Source organism: Lagopus leucura, unplaced genomic scaffold (assembly GCF_019238085.1).
Source record: "Lagopus leucura isolate 7727_CA_CO unplaced genomic scaffold, USGS_WTPT01 Super-Scaffold_100026, whole genome shotgun sequence".
Taxonomy (NCBI): domain Eukaryota; kingdom Metazoa; phylum Chordata; class Aves; order Galliformes; family Phasianidae; genus Lagopus; species Lagopus leucura.
The window spans coordinates 8,689,427-8,702,952 of NW_024962277.1; the positions used below are offsets into that span (position 1 = coordinate 8,689,427).

At 50.7% G+C, this 13,526-nt stretch overlaps 1 protein-coding gene across 2 annotated transcripts in view; it reads right to left on the bottom strand.

Annotated features, from left to right (window-relative positions):
* Nucleotides 1–1,239: 1,239 nt before the first annotated feature.
* The window catches only part of IP6K1 (inositol hexakisphosphate kinase 1), a 34,037-nt gene continuing 21,750 nt past the window's right edge, over nucleotides 1,240–13,526 (bottom strand). Inside the window, exons 3-7 of one of the 2 annotated variants that reach the window (XM_042880288.1) lie at nucleotides 8,542–8,884; nucleotides 6,038–6,248; nucleotides 5,286–5,467; nucleotides 2,476–2,651; nucleotides 1,240–1,845 (exon numbers count right to left, since the gene is read on the bottom strand). In XM_042880288.1, the coding sequence (XP_042736222.1) occupies nucleotides 1,336–1,845; nucleotides 2,476–2,651; nucleotides 5,286–5,467; nucleotides 6,038–6,248; nucleotides 8,542–8,764 (1,302 nt within the window). In that variant the 5' untranslated portion in view covers nucleotides 8,765–8,884 and the 3' untranslated portion in view covers nucleotides 1,240–1,335. Of the gene's footprint in view, nucleotides 1,846–2,475; nucleotides 2,652–5,285; nucleotides 5,471–6,037; nucleotides 6,249–8,541; nucleotides 8,885–13,526 lie in introns of both variants that reach the window. The other variant, XM_042880287.1, reaches the window with a different exon arrangement.

A 13,526-nucleotide genomic window follows, 5' to 3' on the forward strand; every position in this document is an offset into this window, starting at 1 on the left:
TTAATGCGCGGCGCTGGGCGAGTACGGACAGCGGATAGCGGACGGACGCGGTTATGTACAGGCGGCGGCCCTCCGCACCGGGGGCGAGGGAAGGCGGCTCCGGACAGCCCGGCCGGGCACAGGGCTGCTCCCGCTGCCCCGGGCTCCTCACTGCAGCCCACCTCGAACCCCGCAGCTCGGCCGGGCAGCGCGGCCGCCCGCAGAAGCGACGGAGGGAGCGAGCGGAGGGGAGAGCGGAGCCGAGCCGGGGCAGAAGTGCCGCGGGATGAGGCGGGGAGAGCAGGAAGGGAGCGGCCGGGACGCAGCGAAGACACGCGGGGCGAAGGGGTCGGGATAGCAGCGAACGGAGCATCCCCGGCTCGGGAAGCCGCGGGCGGAGCACGGTTGGGGGGGGGGGGGGGGGCGGGCGCAGCCCAGCGGTAATCCGTGCCGGCCGGGCGTCTCCAGCGCGGAGCCCGGAGCAGGACGTAGCGCCGTGCCTACAGGAGCCGGCAGGCCGAGCCCGCGGAACAGAGAGATCCTTGCATACAAGCGGCGGGACCGACGATTACAAGGGGAACGGTTGAACGCCCCGCTGCAGGGCCGGGGTCACGTTAACTGCTACAAGTACTATTGCTAGCCCACGAGCTGAGCTGTGGCTTGGTCGGGGGCCCAGGGCAGAGTCACGGTGGCAGAGCCCTGCCCGTGCTGTCCCGGGACCTGCCCAGGGCCGCAGGGGCAAAGACAGCACCGGGAGTGCAGCATCTCCTCCCCCCGCAGCTCTGCCCTGGGTTGCATTTGGTCATTTTATTTCCCCGTTTGGGTCGGTTATTCACAGTGCCCAAACAGAAGGAAAAGGCAGCATCAAAAGCAAAGGCCCAACGGCAAAACAGAGGGCAGAGCTAGCAATGCCAGCCAGGGAGCATGCAGAGCACCTGCCCCATAGAGTCTGCCGGCTGCTGCTCCGGTGCCCTGGGAGAATTTCGAGCCACAGCCTTGAGGAGGCTGCCGAGGCAGGAGGTTCCCCAAGCCACAGCTGCAGCCCTCCAGAGCCCTGCATCCTCCTGCTTTCCCTTCCCTAGGGCCAGGTCCCCCCTCCAAAATACACATGGGAGGAGCAAAGTACCGAGAGCCCCAGCAGGCAGCCATAAAGCCCCCTGGAGGAGGCAGAGCTGTTGCGGTCAGTTTGAGGAGCTCTTCCACTGTGCCTCCCTTCAGCTCTTCTCTCCGAGTACATTTAAAAACAGTGGAGCAATACAATTGTCCTAAAACTGAAGTGGCTGCTGTTCCCCGTGGTAGGAGGTGGTCGTGTCTGCTCCAGTCACCAGGACAAGAATAAGCGGCCATGGCCCAGAGCTACTGGTTTCCCTCACGCAGCTGTTCCATGATGTTGATGAGGCTCTCCAGCCCAAACACATAACCTCTGTCAGGTCCGTCATGCACAGTGGGGTCATCACGGAAGCCTTTGAATGTGCTGTGTGCAAAGTCAATCATACGCACATCCACCATGGGGTGTGGGGGGGAGCTGGGCTCCATGCTGCCGCCATCCTGAAGGCTCTCCGGCACAGAGCTGGCCATCTGCTTCAGGCGCGTCTCCGAGTGGCACTCCACAAACATCTCTGCCCTGCTGTCCTTTCCGTCGTAAATGATGAGAAGGGAGCTGGAGTAGAAGCGGTAGGAGGCCTGTCTCTCCAAAACTGCCTTCAAGCTTCGGAGTTTGGCAAGGACAGGCTCAAAGAGGTCCTTGCGCAGCTCTATGCCATTGTGGAGATACTGGTAGAGGGCATTGCGGAAGCCCTCGATGGAAAGACCACGTCCATAGTATTTATTCCTGCATAAGTAATGCCCTGTGTTCAGCTGGTAGACCTGGAACACCAAAGGAAATGCACATCAAGTGGGAACACAAGGTTAAGGCAACACACAGAGAGCCCAGAGCTGCCTCGTACTGACAGGGCAGAGGGAACTCACATCACCACCACAACCAGGAGACAGAAGGAGCAGCCCTGCTGCCCCCTGCATCCCCACACAGCTTATCATGTGATTAGATGTGATTAGCCCTCCTTGCTTCAGTCTGTGGGCAGAGATACGGACTATGAGATGCCTCTGCAGGTGGGGAAAGGACTGGCTCTATTGCATGACAGCAGCAAATCCTTGTGCTCAGGGTGTAACCACAATAGGAAAACAGATGTTTAACTCTCAACACATGGATGAACGGTAGAACAAAAAGACATCCCCACCAGTGCTGCAGCTCTAGCTTAACACCAAGCAAGAAGAGCAGTTGTTTAAAAAGTCCCCATGTTTTCTGCAAACAAGCAGACCACCGTGGGAGAAGCAAGTTCCTTTGCTCTGGGCTTTCACATGAAGACCAACAGCACATCATGAACTCCAGCACACCCACCCGCTAACTCAGAGCTCGGCAGCAAACATTAACAAGTAGAAGCTCCAGTGGGACTGGGAAAAGGAACGTGCAGCATCTGCAGCCTCAGGGATTCCTACCTGCATCCCACACACTCGCACGCCCAAGGTGGCAGAAGTGCTCTGTTCACACTTCTTCATCTGCCGAGCAGCCTTCTCCTCAGAGGCATCATCTCCGTGCTGTCTGGTCCCCATCTTCAGATCAAGCACGCAGGGAAACTTGAAATGATGCACCACGTTCTCCAGCAAAAGGAACTCTGAGAGACACGTCAAGGAGAGCTCCCCAGTCAGAGACGCTGCCCCAGAGCCGCCACGAGGAGGGACAGAGGCCAGCATGAGACAGGCAAACAAACAGGAACCAAAGAGGAAGTAGAACAAACTGGGAAGGTGAAGAAAAGGACAGAACCCAAAGAGTGGCACGTGGGTTTTGGCAGCTGGTAGCAGAAGTCAGCCTGGAAAGTGCCAGGCCCAGCCCTAACAGAGATCACGAGAGGCTTACTGGAAAGCCCAGCAGGAGGAACCAAGGAGCAGAATGCTAACATCAGGAGAAATGCAGCGTGCCAGCAAGGGCTGGTGATACTTGAGGGAGAGCTCGAAGGCGAACCAAAATCACAGTTTAATCACATGGATGAAGAACACAATCCCCATGGACTGAGAATTCAAGGCTGAAGTAATAGCTGCAGTTCTGTTATCAGCCTGACCAGAACTGCAGCACTGACCAATACAGGGGGGAAACTGGAGAGGCCACAAAGGCAGGAAACAGATTTGTAATGGGAAACTTCAATTAGCACCACACACAATGGGCACACCTTCCATTAGGGCACAACGCTGAGAGCAAACTTGAGACAGTCAGTACAGCAAAGGAGTCCCAGAGGGGAGGAATAACCCCAACGTTTGCCCTGTGGGTCACAGTTCAATGTGTTGCTCTGAAATGGCAACAGCAGCAGAGCTACGTTAAACTTGCAAGGGAGTTCAGCATTTAGAAAAAAAATCTACCAGCAAAACTACATTTGATTCGAAAGAGGAACTCCAGAAAAATAAGGAAGCGTGTTAGAAAAAGATAGGACAGCTATAGCATCACTTCTCTGCAAGTGATGTGGAGTCCATTTAAAAATAGACGTTGGGGGCTCAAAGCACACACTTGGGAATAGAAAAAGGAAGGCCACAGTTAAAACGTGGAAGAATAAAGCTATTAGAAACAAGGCTGTTTCTAGGCAAGCAAAACAAAAATTGAACTCTGGCAGGTGAAGCAAAACCAGAAATTGTCACGTTAAAACAAAACAGCAAAACTGTGTGAGGAATGAATTGCAAAGGCAAAGAAAACAATCAATCCTTCTTAGGCCATATGAAGAAGCCATTCAGACTGCTTGAAGGGCTTAGAGCACAAGTATAAAAGGAGCCAATGGGAGATGGGAGTACAAAGACACTCTAAAAAGAAAGAAGCACTAATAATTTATTGTGTTTACTGGGGATTCCCAAGCCAAAACTCTTTTTCTAAATACAGATGAGCTGAAGCTAAAGGGCCAGCAGAAGAGCTGTACATCCAGCAAGAACTAACGAATGACAAATAATCAGAACAGGGCAGTCTCACCCAGAAGCACTGCAGGTCACAGGACAGATCTACTTCTACTATTAAACAGGAACTGCAGCTCATTTAAAGCTGCCTTAGCGCTAGGAGACCAAAGGCAGGCTGTGGCAGTGCTGAGTGGCAGAGACCTGGGGAACTGCAGTGTCACAGGCGTGCCACACAGCTCAGCTGGAGGCAGCCCTGCAGAACACAAGCTGGTCAACGACTTCTCAGGGAAGGATCAAACACAGCTCCTGTGGAAGTCACACCTCAGAAACACCCTGGGGTTCTTCAGCAACTCTGACAAATGCAGACATGAAGTGTCAAGGCAAAATGAAATCTGCGTGAGGATGGGGAGATCTGGGCAGTGCCTCCAAGAGTTCAGGCAACAGACCGAGGATGAAGCAGCTGGCGGTCAATTAATTAGCTAGCAAATGAAAGAAGAAAGGAGTTGGGATCTCTGACTGGTCACACAGTCATTGACAAGGCCTGTGTGGGAAGAACCATGCTGGTCAACAAGTGATCCAGAAAATGGAATGAGGTGACAAACAAGTCAGTCAAAGTTCCAAAAACAAGGAGCAACCACAAAAAAATCCCAAAAGCACCTTATGGTGCCCAGCTGGTCATTACATGGGTAGACACCGTCCAGAGTTAACGTGCGAGATGATGAACACAAGGAGAAAAAGGGCTGTTATTTTTAACCCCAACATCTAAAGCAGTGGGTTTTCAAACAGCTATTACAGTCCGAAATGGTGTTAGAACAAACAAACAGCATTTACAACAAGAGAGTGTGCCACAGAGCACAAGGAAGTAGAGACAACAGCACTGTATGCCAGTGGAAATGAAAGCTCTGGTTCACCAGCTCCTTCTGTACGGTGCGCAGTTCTGGTCACCATTTCCAGAAGGATGCAGTAGAACTGGAAGAGGCTCAAGAAAGGTGACAAGGACGATCATAGCTCCTTCCCAAGGGATTACTGAGCAGGCTAGACCTGCATCTGGGCAAGGTCTCATGTGAAGAATTCGATAGTTCAAAAAGAAAAAAGAACAAGCCAACTCAGAGAAAGTCCAGAAGAAAAAACCAAGTACAGGAATCTAGCCAGAAACGTGGCTTCTCTGAGTGTCAGAAACCAGTGGCGCTGTCTGACCAGTAGGAAAGAGCAGGAAAAAGAATTTAATACAGCTTTGATTGTGCAATGCATGGGGAAAACATTATTCTTAACACAAGCCAAGGGAAACACAGGCCTAGCTGCTTCCGGCACGAGTGTGTAGTGTAGGCAGCACGGCAGCAGCAACCTGATGCACTCGGTGCCCTCCCCAAGGATACTGTAGAGTTTTCTCTCCTTGGACTCCGAGCGCATGCGGCTCAGCTGCTGCTTGTGGCAGCGCAGGCTCCAGGGGTTATGGCTGATCTTCTCAGAGCTCAGCCCACTGTTCCCATCCAACATCTGAAACGGAACATCCGAGTGGATGTGCAAGTCCATCCTGGAACTCTTTGCCTCCTGGATGCTGCTGGCATAAACACAGAACAAGGAAGCACGTTAGGATCCATGCATTCTCCAGATATTCACAAGTCATACCTGCACACGACCTCCTCCTGCTGCTTCCTCTCCTGCTGCACGCCTCACACTACTCAAAAGCTGCCAGCTTAACAGCAAATCCTTGCTAACGTCCCAGGCTGTGGACCCATACTTATATCCTCAGGTTAAGGACTGGATGGTCTTTGAATCTGCATTTGAATCTGCTCCCCAGGCTTTGCTTCCACATCCAGCCGTTATTCCACGTCAGAAGCATTCCACTTGGATGAGTTTGTCTACAACTGGGCTCCTAACGTAGCTTGCAGTGCCACAGTATTGCTGGAATAGCAACTGCAAGACAGTCTAGCAACTGTACAGAAGTACAAAACACCCTCAATAAATGGAGGACCAGAGCTGAAAGTGGAAAGAAATATTTCCTGGTGTAGGGAACCTGCTTTGGCAGGGGGGTTGGACTCAGAGATCTCTGGAGGCCCCTTCCAACCCCTACAATTCTGTGATTTCCCATTTGCCACGTTGTCAGTGGACCCTCACAAGCTTCTACCTTTCTGTGCTGTCACTGGCCAGGCCAGGTTTTTCCTCCTTGTGCTCAGTGCCACTGCTTGACCTGTGAAGGCTCCGACGCGAGTGCTTGCGTCGTGGCTGGTCCCTCTCTGGCATGTCATCTTGCTCCAAAGCTTCATTCTCCATGTAGGGATATGCCACCAGATTAATGTAGCCATCGCTGTCTCCCTCAAAACAGACAGACACCACACCTGCCAGAAAGAAGGGACCTGTCAGTGCTGTTCGCCAGCAGAGGAAATGTAACTACTAGAATACAGGTGTTCAACAACACAGAATAACCATAGCTCACAGAGCAGAAAACCAAATGCAGAGCAGCAGAACGAGGTTCAGGATGATGAGGGGAGAAGTCAAACATTTGTAACACAGCACAGAGGAGAAATCTCTGCATACAGGAGTGCTGTTACTACAGGAGTGAACAGTTGGTAACAGCAGTAGAAGCTGTGGCACTGACAGGAAGTTAAGCATGGCACTCCTAGCCCAGAGTGCTGACATCCCAATGTGCTGCACTAAGGGAAACAGCTGCAAGACTGACGAGGGATGGATGGTTCCCCTCCATTCAGTCTTGCAGTGTAAAATAAAACAAGAAATGTCAAACTAGAGAAAGTAAAGCAGAGTCTACCAAGCTGCTGAAGGGGGAAAAGCATATGAAATGTGCATTTAGTTCATTTGGGTTGGGTATCCATATCAACAGCAGGAACATGTTTGCAGGACAAGAGCATTCCTGGTCTGCTTTCCCCGCTCCAGCACCTGAGCACTGACACTTCGGTGACACCTGCTGCTTGTATCTCAAGTCAGCCAGTCTTGTAGAAAAGGATCTGTGAGGCCCCAGGGCTTCCTAGAGATAAAACAGGAGGCCGTGGAGCAAAAACTTTGTGCCAGCTGAAGGCAATCAGGTCCACGTGTGTCCTGGCCACCGTTACCTTCCAAAGGCTCTTGAAAAACACCACATTCCCAGGGAAGATAAAGACCTTTCACGGCACCAATTCTGAACGTATCTAGCTGGCCAGCCACGGGGCAGAATAGCTGGCAATTTCAGGTAGGGCTGATGTCTTTGGGGCACTTCCAGCCCTGAAAATGAGGCAGCTGACATCTCTCAACTCACAGCAGTGAAATTATTATTTTTTAATCAGCTTGTCACCAGTATCAAACAGCTGCCAAGAATATTGGGCTCTACATGGACTGAATCTGAAGACTTGCCATAAAAGTGATGAAACATTTCACTGCTCGGTTGATAAAGAACATCACACTACTATTTTTCCCTGCCTGCACATGACAATGCCAACAAGGTAAGAAAGCTCCACACAAGTTCTGAGAAGCTCAGGACTCCAGCATGTCACTACATAAACGATCATCCAAGCCCTCTGTCTGCCTGGATGCGCTCCACAAGTCACACCTCTGAAGAGGCAATCTTAAGAGTTACATACGTGTGCTCAGAAAGGAAACATCATCTTCTCCAGAGCAGCAGGAGTGACCCCTGGGACCAGCAGGAAACTGCACTGGAGCCTCAGATGAAATCCCATACTGTAGTGGAGATGCACATCCCGTGCCTTTAGGCAACTAGGAAATATGATGATGATGCGAGGTCTCCATCTGGACCATCAGCTTCATCAGTTTTAAACACATCTCCTGAGGAAAGCCTGACATCACATCGATTCCAGTAACAACAGGCTTCAGGTGGGATTTCAGATGGGTCACCAGAGCCCCATATGGATCCAGAGCGGCTTGAGGGTACAAGAGGACCCATCTGTTGGAGATGGTATCTCTCTTTCACGGTCTGTATACAGACACAGGTAGGTAAGCTGACACTGCTTTCAGCCCTCCAGGAAACAGCCAGATCAAATGGCACGACCTGGAACAGACGGAGGCCCCATCTGCCCCTGAAGCGCAGTCCTCCTTGTGCCACACAGGAAGGAAGCAGCAGCAGAGTTACCCTTCTGCAGGGGAACACATGGCCCCAAGGTACCTTCTGAAAGATACAGGAGGCGATCGATTTGCTACAATGATACAGGCACTGGAAAATTCCACTCCTTGGGAGCAGCTGGGGACAAGGCTCACTTCACCTCAGTGCTCAGAAAGAAACACTTCCTGCTTCAGCAGTTTTCTGATAGGGGTCCATAAAAGAGCTGGGATGAGGAAGCAGTAAATTATGGGACCGAATGCACAACTGCTCGGTGCGTGACCTAACTTCACTTGCTCAAGGTCAAGGCAGTAGGAACTGACAATAACTTGCCAGTAAAATTACTTCTGTCATAACCTTAAGTGTCAGACAACAACAATCAGATTCTGTCTGGAGGGATGAACACACTAAGCACAAAAAAGAGACCTCCCCCTTCCCAAAAGCTCCAATCACATCGCTACCCTGCAAAAGAGGAGAACACAACTAAAAAGCGAAAAAGACAGCGACACTCAAGCACAGCTCCAGGAAAAGGAGAAGGCGGCTTCACAAACCACGTCACCCCGCTGCAAGGTGACAGCAGGCCTCACCTTTGTACTCAGGCGTGAACTCCTTCATTTCTGGAGGCAGGGACTCATAGAAGCGCTGCTCCCTGGTGATGAGCGGCTTGCAGACGGTGTGGTCGTCGTAGCGCATCATGCTGCTGTGGCCGCCCACCTGGTGAATGAAAGGCTCCAGCAGCACCCCCCGGTCTCCAGATTTAGTGGCATTCTTGCCATACTTGCCCACTTCCATGGTTTGACAAACACACATTGCGTTGGGCACCAGTTGAACTCTTGGAGCATGGGGAGAGCCACAAAGGCTGGGAGATGCAGCTCAGCGGCGCTCAGGCAGCCAGGTTTTCCCCCTCTCTATCTGCTTCCTTGTGATGATCTGGAAAGGCAAACGAAAGTCCTGTGAATGGAGAAACACTTGTACTCATGCTCATCTCCTAGGAGAAGTTTTTGCTGTTTCTCTATATCTGCAAGTGTCCCTCTCATTCCCCATTTACTTTCCACTTGTTCCAGCACGCTCCTCACCATCTCTTTAATCGTGTAGGGAAACACATGCTAATTTGGAGTCTGTCTCTTCCACCTCCAGTAGGGTTGACAGGAGACAGGGAAAGGAGGAGGTCTGAGTATCCTGAGGCTCCCATCTTTACAGAATGCCATTTCCTTCCTTCAGCTCATGTCATCAGAGAGGCACCGTGGTAACGGAGCACAAACGGTGAGCTCCAGCACAGCTAAAAGCAAGCTCACATCCACCCAGCAGGGACAGAACCAACACAAGCAGAACAAGTCCTTGAAGAATCAGAATCCCATTCCTTCTGCACATCTAAGCAACTCCTGTTCACCTCCTGCCCTGACACCATTTCCTCCTTTTCTTTTCCACTTCTCTCCAAGCTATGACTTGGACCATTTTCAGAATACAAGTGCCACAGCCATTCTGCTGCTGTATCTAAGTGGCTTCCCCTTGGATCCTCTCCTTTAACACCCAAAGCCCTTCAGAGCAGCTGGTTCCTCATGCTTTTATATAGCCCACTCACACAATAAGCCTGGGCTTTCTAAAGGTAGGCAAGAGGGACTGTCAAATCCAAATGAGATTTGAAGTGCTTTGGAGAAGACAGATGCTCTTTAAATGTTTGCAGTCTGCCTGGCACAGCCACAGGATGGCGAAGAAGCAAAGCTGCCCGAGTTAGCTCCAGATGCTCTGGCCTTTTTAGCTCAGACTGTAGCTGCTCCTGGGACTGCTGGAGAAACACCACAGCACCTCCTCACAACAAGCAACCACCTGAAGTCTCTGGCACAAGAATCCCATGGCAGCAACAATGTCTGAAATCATCAGGCTGGAACAGCAACATGCAGGGGCAACAATAAAAGCCTGGGGGACCTGGGAGGCCTGAACGCAGCCCAGGCTATCCCTCCTGTGGCCACGGGATGTCTCTGCATCTACACCCCGGCACTGCACTGGGCCACGATCCGAGGGGAAAGCAGCTCCTCTGGCTCTTCCTCGCTTTCTGGTTCAGCAGCACAGAAGATGCAGCTCCGGACATTACAGAACTGGGGGTGATACTTTACAATATGGTTAACACAACCTGACCCAAAAGGTCCCAGCAGCAGAATGATGCTTCTCTCTGCTGTCTGCACATTTCCCTCGCACTGGATTTTGGGACTGTAAGTGTGTGTACGTACATTTCTGTTGAATCATCTCACTGATCCAATGGAAAGCATTTCCTTTTGTGGTGGCTACGTGACCACACTGCCCTCACACAACTACATCCAGTGCAAAGGGATGCAAATAGTCAGCTTGCTGGTGTAGAGAAGGGACAAAACATCATTTCTGGATCACAGGATAAGGTTTAAGTCTCTAAACTCACACAGAGTCTGAGACATACCACAAAGACTAAAACAGGCTGTGGATTTCTCTCCTCCCTCTCTTTTGCTTTATCAAAAAGGCAGAGTTCTAGCAGCAGAGGCTTGCCTATATGCTTCTTAGCTTAGTTTAATAGCAGCTAATATCCAAGAAGCAGCAGGGTGCCAGCACCTGCAACACACAAACACTGCACAGTTGAACACTTTGCAGACTTCAAACTCCCTGTGCCTATGCAGCTTTCCTTTAGATTTGGTTTCCTTTATTTTTACAATAATCACAGCAGAGTTTTCCATTATCCCAAACACAGGGGACAACTTCACACCCTCCTATAGTTTAAACTTCATGGGACAAAGGTGCTAAGAGGGTCCCCCACATCCAGAGACACACATACAACTCCCAGTTCTGGTACCAGCCCAGTTCCCACTGCAAGTCAGTTGCAACGTGTCTCAGGGTCTCCACTCCACCAGCAGCAGAATGAAGCACTAATGTCTCTGTGTGAGACAATGGAGACTCTCCAGGTATGCTCATTAGCTTCAGACACCTTCATTAACTTCAGACAGATAGCACAGATATCCAGGCAGACACGCACACCAGCAGGCTGTTTTCAGATTCACCTCTGGGCAGATTTTAGCCATCAGAACAAGAGAGGGGACGCCTGGCCTACTTTAAGAAGGCTGCTGAAAGATGAGCAACACCTAAGAACACGCCATCTGAGTCACTCAGAGGACAGCAGCATACCACACCACGGGGTCACATACAAGTAAATGTGAGAAAAATGCTTTGTCCCCAGTAGCATTTAACAGAAGAGGAAGCTAACTACAGGGCTTGGAAAACCAACACGTTACATCTGGGAGTGGGAACCGAGTGACACTCAGACCAACCCCAAGAATTATTACTAAACATGGACACTATCCACAAACAGAGACAGAAGAATCCCAGCAGTTTCAAACAACTATAAAGCAAAAAAAAAAAAAACCAAAAAAACCAAAAACCTATTTGAAGGCCTAAATATTACTCATTCTTCCTCTGTTAAACAAAGGCATTGGTTCAACTATTTTAGCTGGCTTGTGAAATTCAGAGTCCTTCCAGTTGGACTGAAAAATAGCCTATAATCCACACAACAGCTTCAGAGAGACGGGGTCACCCAGACACATCCTTTGGTGGTGCCCAACACTGCAGTCACAGATCAGCCAGCAGCAGAACACAGAGGGCAGTTGAGCACCCCCCTTCCAAGCAAGACAGATCGTCCACCAAGTGACACTTGTGAAGATGAAGGTGAGCAGAGCACTGGTAAGTGCACGAGGACACAGCACATCCAATGTCCCATTATCCCAGCCACTAAAAATATCCTGTAGTGGAAAAGGAATGGCTCCACAATATTTAAATCTGAACGCATGCTCTGAATTCAAGCTACAAACCTCACCTGTCCAACACCCGGTCCTTAATGGCACAGACACCAAGAACAATCAGCTGGGTTTTCCTGCAGTGGCACAAAATCTTTCCAAAGAAAAAGACAGACAAGGTAACCCTGAGCTCCACAGTCATGAAGCAGAGTGAAGCCCACTGCCCTTACTGATGCTGCCCTTCAGAAAGGTACGTGGCACAACACAGTAACAAACTGGTTACGTGTTCCTAGATCCAACCAGAGGATCTCACAGACCCCCAGCTGAGGTTAATGTCTTACCAGACCTCCCCCATAGCCAAGGAGATGGCAGGCACTAACTGAGGGGACCTGGGGTGGGAGAACATCAGGCGTACTCACACACACACACATGCATACAGAAGAATAGAGGGCAGGAAGGACAACTCTGTTCAGTCACAGTTTTAAGCAGTTTCAAGCTCTGGGGTGAGACATCATGTTCTGCAAAAGTACAGTAAAGACGTTCCATAGCTAAGGCACGACACTGCACAAACACCCTCTTCTGTGCAGTTTACAAACCCCTCCATTTGTAGCTCTGTGCTCCCTAGAAGACAGCATGCACTTCTCAGAGCAGCACCTGCATCCTGCTGTACACCCAGCCTTGCACCAGCACAAGAACTCACGCGGCTGCATGACAAACTGCATCAAGACAAACTCCTCTGCTCCACTGGCTCAACTCAGATCAGGCTCCCAGTGCCATTCACTGTGCAAGCCACACAGGCATCCGTGCAGACACAAGGATGGAGGCAGCAGGACAACACAAATGCCTGCTGCTGCAAGGTCAGCTGCTCAAACACAACAACACAAGGCTGCCAGGGCAGGAAGTGGGAACAACGGGGATGCTTCTGTGATGGCTAACTTCAGGTGACAGAGAAACGAGCCCCACGTCACCATGCAATTGAGAGGTGGGGGCACAGAGCTTCGCTCCAACGGACTGCTGAGATCACACCATGATGTGCATGATTCCAATCCAAGCTGTCCTGGATGGGAATACTGGCAACGCTTTGTGACTCACTAGTAGAGCTGAACTCTACCAAAATAAAATGAAGAACAAACACTTCAGATTGTGATGCACACAGCAAGAAAGCTGACTGCCTTAAGCAGCGCTGACTCATGCCTTCACCGTGAGCAGCCTGCATGGCTGCCTTCCCATAAAGCCCCACTGGGGCTCCCAGCACTGAAGCCTGCCTGCAGGATCTGCACGGCCAAAGCACAAGGCAGATGGCCACACGGGATCCTGGGGTGGGCCACAGGCAAAGATAAACACTGATCTCAAGGTCGTGGGGACAGAAGTGGGACTTTCCCTTAACGTCCCCAGCACAAGCAGGAGCAAAGCACAAAACTAAAACAACATTGACGCATCAGGAATGAGGATAAGAGCATCTGCCCAGGGGGTGCCTGGTGGCTGCGAGTCTGGCTAGCCCAAAGAGCAGATACAGTTAGCATCCAGTCTTCTTTTGTGATGCCAGAATGAGTGACTCAACTTCTATAAATGAAATCTGAGCCTAAAATGGAACAACATCCCCACGTGCTTTGATTTGAGATAAAACTTCCATTGAACCACAGGCTTGAGGCACATCAGCAGAAGACCTTGAGGATCTCTGCAGCCAGGCATATCCCTCCTGCACAAACACGACCTGCAAAAACGTTCAGGACATAACCAGAAATGCTCACATTCAGCCAGCAAGGTACCTTGGAAGCTACCAGCCTTCCTAGCCTGCTCAAGTATGCAGCTTTGAATCC